This window comes from Oncorhynchus nerka, linkage group LG24 (assembly GCF_034236695.1).
Source record: "Oncorhynchus nerka isolate Pitt River linkage group LG24, Oner_Uvic_2.0, whole genome shotgun sequence".
Classification (NCBI taxonomy): Eukaryota; Metazoa; Chordata; class Actinopteri; order Salmoniformes; family Salmonidae; genus Oncorhynchus; species Oncorhynchus nerka.
The window spans coordinates 64511646-64531695 of record NC_088419.1 but is presented as its reverse complement, the minus strand read 5'-3'; the positions used below and the strand labels follow the sequence as shown (position 1 = coordinate 64531695).

At 42.1% G+C, this 20050-nt stretch overlaps 1 protein-coding gene across 4 annotated transcripts in view; it reads right to left on the bottom strand.

Moving 5' to 3' along the window:
- LOC115108425 (ELAV-like protein 4) overlaps positions 1-20050 on the bottom strand; it is a 68370-nt gene that overhangs the window by 44492 nt on the left and 3828 nt on the right. The window contains exon 1 of one of the 4 annotated variants that reach the window (XM_065009054.1): positions 5484-5792. The exons of the other annotated variants lie outside the window; for them this stretch is intronic. Within the exon in view, the coding sequence (XP_064865126.1) occupies positions 5484-5492 (9 nt within the window). The 5' untranslated portion in view covers positions 5493-5792. Of the gene's footprint in view, positions 1-5483; positions 5793-20050 lie in introns of those variants that run through there. 4 annotated transcript variants of the gene reach the window in all.

Below are 20050 nucleotides of genomic sequence, written 5' to 3'. Positions count from 1 at the left end.
CCACTTTACTTGGCAACGTTGAACAGCGAGCCGGAGCAACTGCTAACGATACCAAGCCTGCTGCTGCTTTCTTTTCTCCTTTTAATGGGATGCAAAATGTAGATCAGAGGAGTGTGAGGTTTGGGCACAGTCTCAGGAGTAACTGCCACTCAAATCCAAAAGTATGTATGAATACCAAAACACACGGAATACAGAGGAGGATGAAGAAAGAGAAGAAATATGGAAGTCAGCATTCTACTTCCATCTTTGAATTTTTTTTAACCTTTATTTAACTAGGCAAGTCAGTTAATTAAGAACAAATTCTTATTTTCAATGACATCCTAGGAACAGTGGGTTAACTGCCTGTTCAGGGGTAGAACAACAGATTTGTACCTTGTCAGCTCAGGGATATGAACTTGCAACCTTTCGGTTATTAGTCCAACACTCTAACCACTAGGCTACCCTGCCACCCAAAATGAAGAGAGATAGAGAGGATATATTAATATCTATCTATTTCCTTACTTTCCTTTAGTATATTTACTCAGAAAAGCAGGAGCAACAAACAACAAGGGCATGACCCTGTGTTTGCTACCGGGTTGTTTGCGCTAAGAATTTGTAGCCGATTATTGTCTGTCTGTGGTACTTTCAATTTCCGCCAAAGGAATTAGGCTTGTATTTGTGAAGTCAGTTCCCCCTCACAGCTGAATTCCTTCATCTCTCCTTTCTAAAGGGGACATTTAAATAAATAAATAAAAGATATCACTGTGGAAGCCTATTACATTATTAACAAAACCGTTTTGTTAATATTCATGTATGTTTAGTCTTCACACAAAAGGAATATTTAATAACAAAGTCATATATTTGAGACAATGGTTCAGAGCGGCTTATTCAAATGGGCATTAGCTCATTAGTCCTTACTGTTTTTGTCTGAGTATAGGCTAAGTTATGTGGAAAATGCGTGTTTTTCTTGCTTACATTAGTAATATTGATAACACCAAAACAATTATAGGGACACTTATTAATGCTTATGGGATTCAACTGTTATAATTTCCTTCATTTCCAATTCATGCAAATGCATAGTGTTATCAATAAAACAAAAAGCGTTTTTGAATCAATTATAAACGAGAGACATTTATGGCATAAGTTTGAAATTAAAATGTGAATCTACTTTACAAAGCAAATGTTCTACTATATGTGATTTATCATCCTGCTTTAAATCTCAATCCAAATGAATTACTATAGATCCCTCTTCAGGGCATAAATAATCAAAGCACGCAATTATTTAACAAATCACCATGTTGATTAAGATACTGCCATGTTAGTGACTATAGCAGGCAGGAGATAGATGATTGAGAGGACACCAACATGACCATGTGGCATTTCTGCTGGGAGTTGCATGTGAATAATTACCCACGCTGCTCAGGGACTGGAGGCTCAGTCCAAGTCCTCTCTTAGGCACGGTAGCATGTCAACAGCAACAACACGATCACATCTCACACAAAACATTGGAGAGCTGCGGGGTGTTTATTTGTCCACATCTGGCTATTCAACGGTTCTACAGATTGATTCAGATCTAAGGGCGAGGCATGTGGTCAGTTATATTGCTGTAATGAATGGTTAGATGCCTCTATGACAGGGATAGTACTGAATATTGATATTATGCACTGATTACAGATGGGTAGAAGTCAACTGCCCTGTTGAGTAATGGCAAAGTATTCCACTGTCCATTTTAGTCAGCCTCACTCCTCTCTTAATTTGTCTACTAGTTAATCCGGCTCTCATTTGTCTATCTACATCTGGACACTTGTCAGTTGTACTTCTTTTCAACTCTATGACAAACTGCATCTGCACAGCACAGCATAGGATACAATACATTAACTACAAGACATCTATGACAAAAAAAACGATGTTTTAGCAGTTTATTTCCTATTCAGTATTATATTGCAGCCAATATGTTACTGTTCATCATGCATCTATCATGTAATCCTTTCAAATACATCCCGTTGTTACATGTATAAAAATGTAACCATGATATTTCATACCTGATTGGATGGATGGATGGAAATAGCACTCAGCAAGCTGAACTTTACCTTTACATGTTTGATTTGAGTACACTATTCTCAAGAGCACTACTCTCAAGGGCACAGAATCTAAGGCGGAGCAAGCTAATTTAATCACCACAAACCACCACCACGGTTGTTCGGCAGAACCTCTAATAGCTTTAATACTGTTCTTACACCCGTACTTATACCTCCTTCACCATTACTTGATTCAGGTATAAATAAATAATTGTATTCTTCCAGGAGGACCTTGCCTCACCTATAGATCCTATCGCTGTTTGAGGCAATACTGGTCCGTTTTAGAATGACTTCTCTTCACACCAATGGTAGCCTAAGCAAAGAGAACACAACCTGATCTTATAAAATGTGATTCATATTCGTCTCTTTACCCTCTCTCACTCCCTGTCCAACTGTGAGAATCTGAGAGTCCCGTTGACACTCCACTGTTATGCGTGTTAGCACCGTCAAGTGCAAACTCTCCCACCTTCTGAACCACACCATCCACAGCTCTTTACTCACCCCCAGTTCTCCCACTGAGGTCAGCAGCCCCCTCCTCTACCCACACCAGTCTGTGGCATACCATCCAGCTGCTCACAAAACCCTACTTTATATTCATCTGAGTATCTCTACTTATTAGCATTGATATGTAACCTTGGTGCTGGATAGTAAAGATTGGTGCTGGATAGTAAAGTGTTGTAACTCTAATGGAGGGCAGTAGAAGTGTGGTGACACTGCCCAGTGTTTGAGCCCCACTGACAGACAGCAGGGTGCTGCTCGATGAGGAGCACGCTCAGTTCCACACCGTAAACACTAGCGTTAGATATCCCCCCCCCCTCTCCTTCCTTCTATCACTCCCAACGTCCCCGTCTCCCTCCTTTAGCACGGAGTTACTGGCAAACCCCTCCATCACTACGCTACAGAGAGCAGTCAGGGAGACAGGGTGCTATCAGTGTCACCATGGTTGGGAATTGCTTTCTTTTCAATTAGCATTTTGATTGCACGGAAAAGCCCACACACAAACGATCAAATATTCACTTCGAAAAATGAATAATGCTTCCCACATTCAAGATGCTAATATGGAAGCTGGCAAATTCCTTTTGTGACAGGGACAACATTTTAAAAGCAGTATAATGCCATTTGAACATTTTATTCAGCTTATTATTAACAGCATACAGTAAAATAATGTTTGATATGTCTATGGAAATGTAGAAGTCAGGGAAAACAGCCTCTGTGAATGCAGAAAGGTTTTACAAAAATACGTGTTTGTTGATTTGGTTAGTCAGCCCTGCCACTTGGCTGTATGTTGTTGTTGTGGATGGATCAGAGTTAAACTGAGTCCCTGGCAGGCACTGCCTCCCACCAGCCGGGGGACAGCCCGGGGAGGAAGTGACTCTGAGCCCTTAGTCAACAATGGATGCACAAACATCCACCATGCAGCACAGACAAGACCTACCAGCAGCGTCAGAGGCAGAAGCAGAGGAGGCACAGGCGATTCTTTAAAAACCTGTCTAAGTGAGGGGAAATGTACACCAATGCAGGCATGCATCTCACACACACACACACACACACACACACACACACACACACACACACACACACACACACTCTCTCTCTCTCCATTTCTACATAAACCTATCTCCCTCTGATACACTACACATTCACAAATGCAATTCACAACCGTAGGCCTACAGTACATACACTGTCAAACATTACAAAAAGAAAACCTACCAAAATGTGCACTATAAAACACAAATATACCAAACCTACAAAAGTACCATCAACTATTTACAATGAACAACATCATGAACAATATCATGCAGGCAAAATATCAGATAAAATAATGTACTTTACGCTTGCTCTGCACAGGTAACATGAATAGTTTACGTTTGTGCAAACCTACAGGGAGGACAGGAGATTCACGCACCACTTCATGGTCGTAAAATGGGTGTCGATCCCCGAAACCTCTCCACTGCCCCTCGCCTCCATGCTTTTCCTCTCATAGCAATGACTATACCCATCGCCTTCTCCCAAAACTGGATGAAAAACACCCCGTTAACTGTTGGGGAAGGAAGGCACACTGAGTGAGGCATGGTGCTACTGCTGCAGGCTGTCGGATGGATGCAAGGACACAACAAGCAGCTGGCAGGCTGCAGCCTCCTTACCATTTTAAACCCATTCCACTCCATTTGTGAGCCGGCAGCTGTTTTCTCTCCCCAGCGCCTGAGCAAATGTCCCCCTCACTTGGAGCTCTGTCTCTTGCTTTCTCTCTCTGTGATGGTCAGACAGTAGGCGGCTTGTGAAAGCAGGCATGCCCTTCTTCCAGAGCGGCTGGGTGAGAATGTAAAAGGCTTCAACGTGAGCTCTGGGCTGCAGCCCCCTCCCCGGTCTCCTCCTCATCTGTGAGGTCAGAGCTCCCCTCTCTCTGGAAGCGTGTGCTGCAGCATTCTCACTGGCTCCTGCGCCTGTCTTTCCAGCCCACTCCTCCACAAAGTTAACACATTCACTCTGGTAGCCTCACAGATGCAAGGAGCGCTTGGCAAATAAAAGCTTTTTGGTACCAGCAAAGCAATCAATCGCTGCTAAGGTCTTTGCTTGAGTGAGCACAAAGAGTGATTGCACCCTCAGGCACTATGGTAATAGGATGCCTGAACAGCACTATGTATATAAATTAGCTATTACTGCATGCATGATTAAGTCTGCAAATATACACTAGGCTAGTTGTACACATTCATATGTGCTGATATTTGTTGCATGTATCTTATTCAAATAAGGATGGGAATCCAGTTAAAATGCATGTAATTTGCAATTCATGAAACATATCATTAGATATTGCTAAAACAAATTCTAAATACAAATGTTATATAGCCTAATTTTAAGTTAAAAAAATAAAAAAAGGCTGTTAAATAACTAAACCAGCCTTGGGTTAACACAGGTTACTACTGATATGCACATAGCTATCTATTTTAACAGTGCATTGTGAGTGAATGAATGTATCAGTGGCCTCTGTTTTTAGTGTATGCAATATAACGGTCTGACTTTTAGAAGTGTGTGATGTGAGAATGTATGTGTGTGATCGTTTTAATATAAGGTAAAGCAAAATAAAAATGTCCATCCTGGATGGACAATAAAGTTGTATTCTATACTCACGTCAAACTGTAAATCTCTCTCTCTCACACACACACACACACACACACACACACACACACACCTGCAGGAGCGACACATCTAGAAACAACAAAGCGCCCCCCAAAAATGGGATAGGCTCACTACGGATTCAAACACAAACCCCATACGGAAGTGTATCACCTGGCTCGGATACTGCTGCAGAGATGCAATGATGACGGTTACTCAAAGCAGCTCATTAAATGTAGACAAATAATAAGATATATATAGCTTATAAGACAGATGCCTTAGCATAGGCTAAACAAATGGTTCCCTACTCACCATGACCATTCTTGTTTTAGGTTGAGGAGGATAAAGCGAAATGAGAGCAGCACGTATTTAGTCTTCGTGTGGATAAAGAAAATCGGTAGCTGAAGGAGTCGATCCTAGTGCTGGGCGCGCGTGGTCCCAATGACAATCGGATAAAGAAGGCGCGTGTGAGTGGATGAACGTGAGCCTGCAGTGTGTGCAGCGTGTCAGAGGCGAGCCGTGGGTGGAAATCTCTTCGGGAGCGTCAGAGAAAAGAAACGGTCCGAAAAAATAAAACAAAACTAAAAGGGTAAGTCTTCACTGAAAGGAAACAGCTAATGCAAGCAACCCTTTTCCTTCAAACCATTTATGGGTTATTCAGTCTGTATGGTTTAGAATCTCATTGGCTGCGATAGAGCGGAGAAGGGGTGGTGCGCTAGTGGAGGAGTGTTGGAGGAGGGCTATAGACGGAGCAGCAGGGAACTACGGGGGGCGATGGTACCGACGTAAGATGCTATTTATATTACGCACTACAACATCTACAGTATTCATCTAACCTCCAAGCGAAGGCAGAGAAGTTAATTGGCAGCTGTAACATGGAGCAAGGTAACCAATAACCACCTCGAACCCCCACACACGGTGTGATGAGGTTTTGTAGCCTACATGGATGGAGACCTAGCACCATTAACATTGTATAGAGAAGTACAGTAGCTTAATCGTTCCTCTGCATGACATTACACAGTAGTATATCTTCCCTTTTGATGTTGAGGATTTTGTTGATGTTACAGCCTTGCCCCAGCTCGCCACTCTATACCCCCTGCTCCCTCCTGTCTTTTCTGTGAGCTTCAACCACATGTGCTTCCCTTCACAGCTGCACGCAAGCACCATCAATAATTACAGCTCTGTGGTTGTAGTGCTCTGGTGGGAGGACTTTTGTACCTGGGTAGGGGATGCATCTCATCCCATACCTATAAGCCTACTACTAGGCAGGGCAAACCCGTTTAGGTGATTTCTGCTATAAATAAATCACAGCACAGCAAATAAATCACAGCAAATAAATCACAGCAAATAAATCACAGCATGTGTTTGGACTCATTCAGCAGTTTTTACCTGATTAAGTACAATACCATTGGAAATTCATGTTGAAAGTTAAATTTGTATTCCTAAAACTTAAGTTGAAAATAATACTGTAGCTGCTTCCTGTTGAAAATACATTTAGATAAATAGCCCAATGTAAAAACACAGTTTTAAAGTGTCCAAATGAATAACCAATATACAGAAACAGGAGTACACTACAGGACCAAATGTATGTGGACACCTGCACGTCGAACATCTCATTCCAAAAATCATGGGCATTAATATGGAGTTTGTCCCCCTTTGCAGCTGTAACTGCCTCCCCTCTTCTGGGAAGGCTTTCCCCCAGATGTTGGAACATTGCTGCGGGGACTTGCTTCCATTCAGCCACAAGAGCATTAGTGAGGTTGGGCACTGATGTTGGGCAACTAGGCCCAACGCAGTCGGCGTTCCAGTTCACCCAAAAGGTGTTTGATGGGGTTGAGGTCAGGGCTCTGTACAGGCCAGTCAAGTTGTTCCACACCGATCTCAACAAACCATTTCTTTATGGACCTCGCTTTGTGCACAGGGTCATTGTCATGCTGAAACAGGAAAGGGCCAAACTGTTGCCACAAATTTGGAAGCACAGACTCGTCTAGAATGTCATTGTATGCTGTAGCGTTAAGATTTCTGAACTGGAATTAAGGTTCCAAGCCCGAACCATGAAAAACAGCCCCAGACCATTATTTATCATCCACCAAACTTTACAGTTGGCACTGTGCATTCGGGCAGGTAGCGTTCTCCTGGCATCAGCCAAACCCTGATTCATTAGTCTGACGTTCAGATGGTGAGGCGTGATTAATCACTCCAGAGAACGCATTTCCACTGCTCCAGATTCCAATGGTGGCGAGCTTTACACCACTCCAGCCGACGCTTGGCACATGATGATCTTAGGCTTGTGTGTGGCTGCTCGGCCATGGAAACCCATTTCATGAAGCTCGACAAACAGTTATTGTGCTGCCGTTGCTTCCAGAGGCAGTTTGGAACTCAGTAGTGAGTGTTGCAACCAAGGACAGACAATTTTATGCGCTAGACGCATCAGCACTCGGCGGTTCTGTTCTGTGAGCTTCTGTGGCCTACCACTTAGCGGCTGAGTCGTTGTTGCTCTTAGACATTTCCACTTCACAATAACAGCACTTACAGTTGACCGGGGCAGCTCTAGCAGGACTGAAATGTGACAAACTGATTTGTTGGAAAGGTGGCATCCTATGACGGTGCCACGTTGAAAGTCTGAGCTCTTCCGTAGGGCCATTCTACTGCCAATGTGTGTCTATGGAGATTGCATGACTGTGCTCGATTTTATACACCTGTCAGCAACGGATGTGGCTGAAATAGCTGAATCCACTAATTTGAAGGTTGTCCACATATTTTTGTATATATAGTGTATTTCTGTCTGTAATAAAGGCCTCTTGTGAGGAAAATCTCATTCTGATTGGCTGGGCCTAGCTCCCCAGTGGGTGGGTCTATGCCCTCACATGGCTGCACCCCTGTCCAGTCATGTGAAATTCATAGATTAGGGCATAATCAATCTATTTCAATTGACTCATTTCCTTATGTGAACTGTAATTCAGTCAAATCTTTTAAATTGTCGCGTTTATATTTTTGTTCCGTGTTTATACACTTTTTTTGATGAATCACTGTTATCGATATCACGCTGAAATAAATAGAAATAAGGGGCAAACGTTTGAGACAGAAAGTCCCAACTTCGACAGACAAGTGTCTAATTCTCACTGAAGTTTCTAGCCACATCTATTAACTAGCTAGCTGGGAAGGGCTCATCAGGACAAATGACTGACTAAACCACATCCCTTCTTCTCCACTCTACTCTCGCTGTGTGACATACATCAGCAATTTGGGCACCGGGTGTGTCCGTATAGCCTCTCCCTCATTAGTCACTCTAGCGTGGTGTTTCATAAAGAATGTATTCATATTTTCCCTGCCTTGTCGCCATTAAATCTAGTTCAGGAGGAAAACGAAGCCTTTGCAGCCTGAATGGAGAATGTTTTATGTATGAACCGGTCCGTGGGGGATATGAGTGTACAGCCAGCTGCATGCATTCCCTTTGGACGGTAAGATGAAACCACTCAACATCACCATCTGCCGGCCTTTGGGCCAGTGTGAGGTAGTAACACAAACTGTCCACATTAGGAAAATTAGCGCAGTATAAAATTATTTAGCATGATTATATGTTGCCGACTCACAAACTATTGCAACAATGACATATTTGAGAGTTAACATTTTTTCTCAAACACAATGTAATGCCTCTCTAGACTAGAGCCTCCATAGTGTCTGTGCAGCAGCCTGAACATTTGACATCCCTGTATTACTGCAGTCCTGTCAATCCTACCCTGCACAAGTTAACTACAGTACATGGCACATCTCAAACATAAACTTCAGTAATGCCACCTTTGCATTATGAGAATGCCTCCATAAATGTATTCAGTGTGGCCTCCAACACACAGCTATGATTTGATGTAGGCCACACAATAATTCATAACTAGATTTTACAATGATAAAATAACAATGCATATTTTATACAGTATTTTAGATGCAATAACAATGCATATTGTATACAGTATGTTCTATACCTCATCTGCCTTAATCTAGCAGCCACATCCTCTTGGGGATAGTCTGATTTGATTAGAATAGCTTTTGGTATGAGAGCTGCAGTGACCAGAGAGGCCATAAAATATCAGATTTACCCTAGCTGGCCCCAGACTCAGCAACAAGGAGAGCAAGCACCTGCATACTCTAATTCATTTAGATGACATGGCACAGTATATTACACTTTGCTGTGTTGTTGTTTTGTTACAGCATTTGCCTGTGTGTTAGGCAGCAGTAGGGCTATTTTATCCATTGTTCAACACTGCGTCATTACAGTACATTGTTTTATTCCAGACACCAGACACATCTAGCTAGTCCTCTTTTATTCAATTAGGAGGAGGTGGCTCTCATGGCAGACAGACTAACTTGAGTAAGTCCATTAACCTCTGGCTGAGTTCACCAATCTCCAGCTGAACGAGCGCTGATGGCAAATCACACAGAGCTCTTGACAGCCAACAAAACGCTGCAGCACTGTTAGCCTAATCCATAATACGCCCAAAACATTTTCAGGAGTTTTTTGGTGTGGACGTGGGCTTGGAATGACTCAAATGTTCAATTCTCAATATGTAAGGCAGACAATGTATGTATTTTTGTACATGTACCGTAGTAGTACACTGTATAATATCCATATACAGTATTTACATGCATAGTGACAATGAGAAGAGACCAATAACGTCGGTCAACTTTCACAGGGCACAGAATTTCCCCACAGTGAGAAACTGCTAGGAAGAGCTTTGAAGCTCTCCAATCTCCCCACTGCACCTCTGGCCCCTCCACCTCACTGAGTACTAAAGCCATGCACAACAATGTGCTTGAAATACTAATGAGCATTAATTAAAGCTACGGCTAAAGCCTTGCCACCCTCAATTAGAAATCAACAGGACTCGGGTGTTTCCCGAATGGATGTGTTTTCTGGAGTTATTTTAATTTATGTGTGGTATCTTCCGCTATCCCTTACTGCCAGGGACAATATCACATACCAACTGCCTATTTGTTTCGGGAGTTTTCTGGTGCAATGCTTCTCAGTCTAGAAACCTGCAATTAATACTAGACTAGGTTCTCTATCGCTTTTATTCTTCCGACTTGACCTTTCAGAATCCATTGCATTCTGTGCAAGCTGGGAAGTAATTCTCTGCCTCACTGACTTTAATATTCTCTCTGGCACCATGCTTTTATTGCCACCTTTTAATTCTTGGCTGTAAATATCCGAACATAACACAGATGGAAAACAATCCTTTTTATTTTGGATTACAGAGAACTGTAACTATTGAAATAATAGGTACGCAGTAAAGGCGCTCCAGGAAGACGATTCTTATCTACGCACCGGCATCCTCAATAACTCAAAATCTTTCAAATATCCAAAATATCCTCTATTGTAATTGCTTTGTTTCACCATATTATTTTCTTACGTTGTTTTATACTGTAGAATGTGATGGATGAGAGTGAATGGGGTCTTAAAGCAGTGCTACATTTTGCTCTCTCCAGTGTTGTCAGATGGGGGAGGTTGGCTGCCTGGAGACAGATGGAGTGAGCTGTTTGAGAGATTCTAAATAGGATGCCACCCATGCTGGGAGATTTCAGATCTAGTCACTGGAGTTGCTGGACAGGAAGGTTTACCTCCCTTGGGCTTTGGCTCTTTATATACACTGTGTATGTGTGTAGGGCTGGCACAATAATCGTATAATCATGTAACCGACAATGATTAACAATAACCGTGAACTAAGGAAAATAACCGCTATAACAATAATTATACTTTATTTTCAAGTGGATATCATTTACCCAATAGCAGTTTTTCATTTTTCCATGAAGGGGATAAAGTTGGTAATTATAGGAGCAGAATGGCACGGTCAGGAGGAGAAGCTTTATTTCCAAAAGTTCCAAGGGGTCAAAACCTTTGGCTTTTGAGACGGGTGTCACCCAAGCTGTGTTGTATTCATTAGGTGTGTCAAAGCTCATTTTCAAATATCCATTATGATACATTACGAACTCAAAACATTTTCAAACAAAAATAAAATGTATGACAATAACCGTGACTATTTGCTTGACAATTCATTGTTACTCAAAATTACATAATCATCACAGCCCTGTATGTGTGTGCGTGTTTGTGTGACAGATATAAGGAAGGTACAATCTATCAAATTTGTCTAATTTAGTTTTTGGGATTTTGTAAGATGTTGCATAAAAATAAATGTGAATTCAGCTTAAGCCTTATGTACTGTACTGTGTATTTAGACTATTCTGGAATGTTTTAGTTTTTTTGTTTATGCTTCCATTTTTTTTAAGTGGAAAGCTTTACTGGCCCTAACCCAACGGTGCACCCTTTGTTCCCAAAGTACCTTCGACCTGACACACCGATTGCTGTAGCCCTAATTATAGTGCCCCACCAGAATGGCTCCTGCCTCTGCTGAAAGCCTGCTAATTTTGAGACCAGCATCTGGCTAATTGTCATGAACTCCGCCTGCTCTCTCCTGTCCTCCCTACTCACCCTAAACCCCTCCCACTCAAAACCCCTCCACGGATTAACATCCAGCGAATATTTTTTTCTGCTGATGCAAATAGGGATCGGTCCTCAATGCTGACTTGAGTTTCAACCAATGATTTTTATAATTTTTACTGCTGACTACGCACGCACGCACACACGCCCGCTCTCTCTCACATACTGTACACTTGATTTTTGCAGTTAGAATAGCAACATTGTAAGATATCTCTTCTGTATGTAGTTAGCATGAAATCAGTTTAGGCATGCAGCAGACAGTCTTATAGTGTCAACTTCATTTAAGTCAAAGCAATCAACTGTTAGATCCAGTGTGTTTGACTCATGTTTCACTCTGAATAATTACAGGTTTATTTAAAAGGTAGCAAAGTGTAGGTGTCACCTGAAATGTGTCAAGAACTGTTAACATTGTAAGAAGTTTCAATATGTCATGCTCATACATGTAACTAACCCTCTGTGCTTAATGTCATACATGTAACTAACCCTCTGTGCTTAATGCCATACATGTAACTAACCCTCTGTGCTTAATGCCATACATATACTAACCCTCTGCGCTTAATGCCATACATGTAACTAACCCTCTGCGCTTAATGCCATACATATACTAACCCTCTGTGCTCAATGCCATACATGTAACTAACCCTCTGTGCTTAATGCCATACATGTAACTAACCCTCTGTGCTTAATGCCATACATGTAACTAACCCTCTGTGCTTAATGCCATACATGTAACTAACCCTCTGTGCTTAATACCATACATATACTAACCCTCTGCGCTTAATGCCATACATGTACTAACCCTCTGTGCTTAATGCCATACATATACTAACCCTCTGTGCTTAATACCATACATATACTAACCCTCTGCGCTTAATGCCATACATGTAACTAACCCTCTGTGCTTAATGCCATACATATACTAACCCTCTGTGCTTAATGCCATACATGTAACTAACCCTCTGTGCTTAATGCCATACATATACTAACCCTCTGCGCTTAATGCCATACATGTAACTAACCCTCTGTGCTTAATGCCATACATATACTAACCCTCTGTGCTTAATACCATACATATACTAACCCTCTGCGCTTAATGCCATACATGTACTAACCCTCTGTGCTTAATGCCATACATATACTAACCCTCTGTGCTTAATACCATACATATACTAACCCTCTGCGCTTAATGCCATACATGTAACTAACCCTCTGTGCTTAATGCCATACATACACTAACCCTCTGTGCTTAATGCCATACATGTAACTAACCCTCTGTGCTTAATGCCATACATGTAACTAACCCTCTGTGCTTAATGTCATACATGTAACTAACCCTCTGTGCTTAATGCCATACATGTAACTAACCCTCTGTGCTTAATGTCATACATGTAACTAACCCTCTGTGCTTAATGCCATACATGTAACTAACCCTCTGTGCTTAATGCCATACATGTACTTTGAATAAACAATATAGATTTCAGAATTTGTTACATTCATCCATGGACACATCCATGTTTTAAAATATCACTCATTTATTTTTTTTAAGAATAAATCCGAAATTCCCTTTGATTTTAAAGAATAAAAAACTGATCTGTATTGAAATGGTGACTTTCACAATGCTGTTTGAATGACCACCAGAAAACCAGGTCAGTGAAAGGTCAACAGTCCTTGATTAATTAGCATGTCACACTGGGCCTGTAGTTAGATCCTCAGCTTTGCTAACAGGAGGCCTCGCCTCTTCCAGCCCGTGCTGTGACATTTCCTACGAGGGATACTAACCGGATTGAAAGTGTCCTCCCCTGCCTGCTTTTCTAGCCCATTTATGCCTGTTTTGGCATAGGAAGATAGACCTCAAAAACATTCTGTTCCTCATGCACTTTCCATGGAACTAGGCCTGTCATGGAAAAATCCCAGCACAGTACGTTCCTCATAAATTAGCTGATTATTTTTAATAAACACCCAGGTTTCTCTTCTCCTCAGTATACAGGAGCTTACGTAGCTCTTTTTCATTTCCCTTGAAGAATCCATTTACTTCCTGTATCCAAGTTTTGGCTGCACCTGGCCGTGCAACTCAGATTGATTATCATCACTTACCTGGCTTAAGTCCAGTCTGCACCCGTAACAAATCAACTAATTGGGGTCAGACCTTTTGTCTCGATACAGTGTGACAAACTCAGCATTGCTTACTCCGAGAAATCAGGCATCAATTACAAATCTGCATTTAGCCGTCAGGACTGGCTTCTGTTATCTTTGATGTTTAAGACGACAGACAAGCATTCCGCCAAATCCTTACTCAGCTCCTAAAACTGCATGAGAAACTTTTCTCCGGTAAATACCTATCTTTCCATGTCATTGGACATGAACCACGTCCATTTAAACTCATACTCATATCACCACGTAAGAGAAACTCCTCAACAAGACATTCATTCTCATTGTATTTTTGTGCATTCAAATTGCCATCGATTAAAATGCAATTGTGTTTGTTGTCCGTAGTTTATGCCTGCCCAAACCATAACCCCACCGCCATCATGGGGCACTATGTTCACAACGTTGAACATAGCAAACCGCTCATCCACACAACGCCATACACGTAGTCTGTGGATGTGAGGCCGGTTGGACGTACTGTCAAATGAAAAAAAATAACATTGGAGGTGGTTTATGGTAGATAAATGACCATTCAATTATTTGGAAACAGCTCTGGTGGACATTCCTGCAGTCAGCATGCCAATTGCACACTTGAGACATCTGTGGCATTGTGTTGTGTGACAAAACTGCACATTTTAGAGTGGCCTTTTATTGTCCCCAGGACAAGGTGCACCTGTGTAATGATCATACTGTTTAATCAGCTTCTTGATATGCCACACCTGTCAGGTGGATGGATTATCTTGGCAAAGGAGAAATGCTCACTAACAGGGATGTTAACAAATGTACACAAAATGTGAGAGAAATACGTTTTTTTGTGCAGATTGAAAATGTCTGGGATATTTTATTTCAGCTCATGAAACATGAGACCAACACTTTACATGTTGTGTTTATATTTTTGTTCAGGGTAGCAGTAGCTTTTGGACTTAAGAAGTGACATGGCTTGTCTACCTGCCTAAGATATTTATGTCTGTGGAACAGAATGTGATGGGAGAAAACCACATACTGTATATGGAGATATGGCCACGTCACAAAATGCAGGTAGTAAGACAGTTATTACAATTCAATAGCGGTGGTAGTTATTACAAAAAGCAGTGGCCACGCCAAAGGAACTTTGTTTTATAAATACTGAACCACAGCAAGGTAGCCTACATCTCAAGTATATACTTCCAAAAAATGGTTTGGGAGCAAGGACTTAGGCCCCTATAACCTAAAACTGAAATGAGAGGGCTGTAAAATTGCACAGGGGGGTTTGCATGGTTGACATGTATTCTGGCTCAGGTGGTGCAATCACAGCAGGAGACCTTGGATTACAGTCCATTTGGATTACAGAGGTGTTGCCGCTTGACAAATGATATTCAACTGCAACGACACGTTGCCTTCTCCCCTTGTCATTACCAGTGTTGCCCCTCATCGTTATTGGCGTCTGTGTTGCCATTGTGTGTGGCGGGTGCTGTCATGGTGGTGTAGTGGTTGGCTGTGGGGCGGCCTGCTCTGTGTTTGATCCCAGTCGGGGTACCTCCACGCTCTGAGGGAGACCACTGCGGTCCATCTGGCTGGGGCTTTAATCAGCACCTCCCCTCAGAGCGGGGAATCATTCTCCTGCCTGGCCCCAGCCCTTCGCTGTGCTGCCTGCCTGCCTCAGAGCACTGGAGCCCTTCTAACATGCCCACGCTGCACATTTCATCTTTCTAAATGTCACTTCATGGTTTACTGCTCCTCCTTATGATGCTAGTAGGAAAGCGAGTGCACAATGCTAGCCTAACTCTGCAGTATTTTAGTTTAACAGCATATATCCTTGTCGAATAGCTTCACCTTGTGTGTTGTAGTATCTGTGTTTTATTAAACAAGAAAACCCCTTGTTTAGAAAGGCGTAGACCTATGTTTGATAAAATGCAATGCATTAATAAATTGTTGTGTTTCTACACTAGCTATGAAAGGAATGAATACAGCCCTCTGAATCAGGTGTGTTTTTCTGTGGCTACAACAAAAGTGTGTGGTGTTGGGGGAACACTTGAGGTCGCAGGTTGCCATTTATTGAGATTACTCATGTACTGGAGGCAGCTCTAGCTGGCATAGCCACAAAGTCATAAAATCTGATGTTAAACCCAACCCTAACCACACTGCTAACCCTTATGCCTAACCTTCAATTATGATCAAAAAACACATTTTTGTTTTCATACATTTTTTATTTTGTAGCTGGCCCATCCAGCGGAAACCACTCCGTTCTGCCTCCAGGGCAAGACTCATGACAATAAACATCAACCTGCCTCGAGGACTGGAGTTGGGAAACACTGCTCTGAAAAAACAAGCCCCCCACCCATCCCACACACGCGTGCACGCTCTTTCTCAGGAGGATAGAGAACGAGATAAGGAGAGTAAAGAAATGGAGAATGGAGAGCGCAGCAGAGAAGAATACCTTAAGGAATAATTACCATACATAAATACGCTTTTCTCCTGCTTTAAATTGGGTTATTTTAGAGTCTTGTCACTGATGTTCTAGGAAGACTCCATGGTAACACATTTAAACCTGAATGCTGCTGTTAGAAAGGATGAATTATTAATGGATTGGAAAACTAGTAGGGATGATGCTTTCCCAGGGCTGTGAAGAGAACCGCTATGTGTCTACGGAAGTAATGCCTGGCCTCGCAGGTCTTCCTCAGTAATGTACACGTCAGGCACATATCATTTATTCATGACCACAGCAGTCACTCTCTAGCTCCCAAACAATTAGTAAATCAATAAAAGGGATGTGCTAAAAACCTATGTCAAGATTCAGCCACAGCCTATTGCTCAGGTGTTGGCTACATTTATCACTTCACCAACGGTGAAGCATTTTTGAATCTCTACTCTTAAGATGGAGGCCCGATACTGATTTGCTCTTGAATAGCAGGTGCATCCATTTGACTGACATTTTTTTGTTTTAAGTTCTTATGCATCATAATGTGCAATGCAATTTTGAATCAAATTAAAAGGCTTTTTTTCTTCTAATATAGACACTTCAATTGTATGTCTTGAAAAGGTAGAATGTGTCTTTTGTGAGGAGATAATCTTGACTAGAGCGTCATTGTTATTTTTATTAAAGATGGAATCCGCAGGTCGTGGGTGTCCCCATTCCACCCCACTTCTTGTGTTGTGTTTTGGGATTTTGAGCCCAGTCAGCTAAGAGAGATTACAATAGTAAACTACACTGGTCAGTAAGGGCTCAAGCTGGGTAATGCCTCCTTTGTTATGGTTGGTGGTGTGGCCCATGTTTATGCTGCTGGAACTGAGTGTACGGAAACAGTTGACTGAGATTGGCATAAAGCTGTGTCTGTTTTTCCCAATACCCTTTCACCGTTCCACTCTAATTAACAGTAACATTCATTACTGTGTGTACACAGACGAGAGTAAACCTCGCTCTCAGGCAATAAAGACAACACAATTCAATTTTTTCTCTACAAACTTTTCAACGTTGTTCCTTTTCTAATTACTCTGTTAACAGCCGTGAAATAACTGTGATTAGATATGAAACAATGGCCACAGTAAGCATACTGGTAAATAAAAGTGGCTCTAAAATGAAATGTCGGTTTAATCAACACAATATAACTGCTCTTGGGGGTTGTAAGAGGAAAAAGCAGAAATGTTTGCTATTAAAGTTTGTGGTTTCAAACTATTGTAAGTTTTAAGCGCTCTGACATAACAGTCAAACTACAAGTTCTGTTCTCAAAGTCATGGTTTTCAAACTATCATCATAATTGTATTCTGTGTTTCTCTAGTCTTCAAACGCCTCTCTACGGGTGAAATCACAGACTTACTTCCAGGTCAGGCTACCTGTATTCAGAACCCTGACCCTTCTGCTAAGTGTTATGGATGACAACCACCTCCCCCTGTATATCTATCTGGACCTTCAGCACCATGGACAGTGACATTGCTAGCAAAACATGCTAATGTGATCACACTTAAATGTACTCGGAGGACAAGTTACACAATAGGGTGGCTGGGTATTAAAAGACAGCCCCTGGAGGAGGCACTGTGAAGGAGTAGAGAGAGAGAGTGGGCCACCTGTCCTCTGCGGGGCAAACAGTGCTGTGGTCGGCCCTGCCCCCCCTCTGGCTTAGAGAAGCTTTTTGCCTGGCTGGAGACACCTGCTCCACTCAGCGGTGACGGCTCCCAGCGGGACACTGGCTCAGCTGCTGCTCACCAGGCCCCCCTTGCAGCACTGGCCCCCTCTCAGTGTGGCACTGCCAGCCTGCCCTCCCGGCCCTGCCTGCCACGCAGGAACACAGTACAGTAGCTACCACAGCCGGCTCAGAAATCAATTATGATGGCATTGACTTGACACGATCAGTGTGATTGGCATTCATTGGACAGTTACTGGGTTCTTTACAAGAAGCTGACAAAGCATACCCTATACCACACAGGCCACCTGACCCAACAGTTAGTTTCTTTATGGGCGTAATTAGCATGTAGTAAGCATGTAACTATTCAAGTAGCTCAGCATATTCTCTAACAGCCTTATTGTTCGGTTCTTAGAATATGTGGACAACTATAAATACCTAGGTGTCTGGCTAGACTGTAAACTCTCATTCCAGACTTACATTAAGCATCTCCAGTCCAAAGTTAAATCTAGAATTTGCTTCCTATTTCGCAACAAAGCCTCCTTCACTCATGCTGCCAAACATACCCTCGTAAAACTGACTATCCTACCGATCCTTGACTTCGGAGATGTCATTTACAAAATAGCCTCCATATACTACCCACCACTGTGACCTGTATGCTCTCGTTGGCTGGTCCTCGCTACATATTCGTCGCCAAACCCACTGGCTCCATGTCATCTCTAAGTCTTTGCTAGGTAAAGCCCCGCCTTATCTCAGCTCACTGGTCACCATAACAGCACCCACCCGTAGCTCGTGCTCCAGCAGGTATGTTTCACTGGTCATCCCCAAAGCCAACACCTACTTTGGCTGCCTTTCCTTCCAGTTCTCTGCTGCCAATGACTGGAACGAATTGCAAAAATCACTGAAGTTGGAGACTTATATCTCCCTCACTAACTTTAAGCGTCAGCTGTCAGAGCAGCTTACCGATCACTGCAGCTGTACACAGCCCTTCTGTAAATAGCCTATCCAACCAACTACCTACCTCATCCCCATATATGCTTTTGTTTTTCTGCTCTTTTTCACACCAGTATTTCTACTTGCACATCCTCATCTGCACATATATCACTCCAGTGTAAATGTCTCAATTGTAATTACTTTGCCCTTATTGGCCTATTTATTGCCTTACCTTCTTACTTCATTTGCACACACTGTATACAGAGTTTTCTATTGTGCTATTGACTATACGTTTGTTTATCCCATGTGTAACTGTTGTTTTTGTCGCACTGCTTTGCTTTATCTTGGCCAGGTCGCAGTTGTAAAAGAGAACTTGTTCTCAATTGACCTACTTTATTTCACCTTTAAATAAAGGTGAAATAAACAAACAAATAATAACAATAAAAATTGTGGACCCACACTGCAATAATCTATGATAAAATGTTCCACAGCCTATATGTAGTTAACAGCTGTGCCGCAGTTTGAGATGGGCTGTAGTTCTGCAGCTGTATGCAGATGACCGCTGATTGACCTGCAGGAGAAATAGCACTTTTCTTCCTAAAACTGAAGAGAGCTCTGCCAAATCGCATTAACCTAGCCACATATGATTGAGCAAGGTTCTGGTACCTCTGCTGAAAAAGGAAGTGTTCCTTTATTTTCAGACAACCACACACTGAGTGATTGTGTGTCTTGGCTCTTTCTTACTCATACTGCTGTTTAAAAAAAAAATCTATATCCGGTGAACCCATATGGTTCAATGAATCATGTTGGTATTGACATGTTACCAATTGAGATCTTCGTTCAGTTCACTCAATATTGGTCCAAATCCACCATTAAACAAATCCTGGTTATTTCTTAATTTCATTATTCACCGATAGTAAATCCTAAAATGATGCTCCTGTAAGTTAATCGATATCAATCTATGGCCTTTTTATCTGAGATATGATTTTGTGTCGCAGTTAGGTGGGTGATTCTACCTACTTGGCACAGTGCACTGCCTCTCTCAGAGATGATACATGCATCTCTGTATATTGCACCTGTAACAGCAAAGGCAGGCTTGTGGAGCTTAAATGAACTAATTTCCTGGGGTAAATTAACCAGAGAAACACTGCAATCAGGGAAGGACGAAGTGATGGAAGCGGCAGATGGAAAGAGCTAATCATTGTTGTGAAATA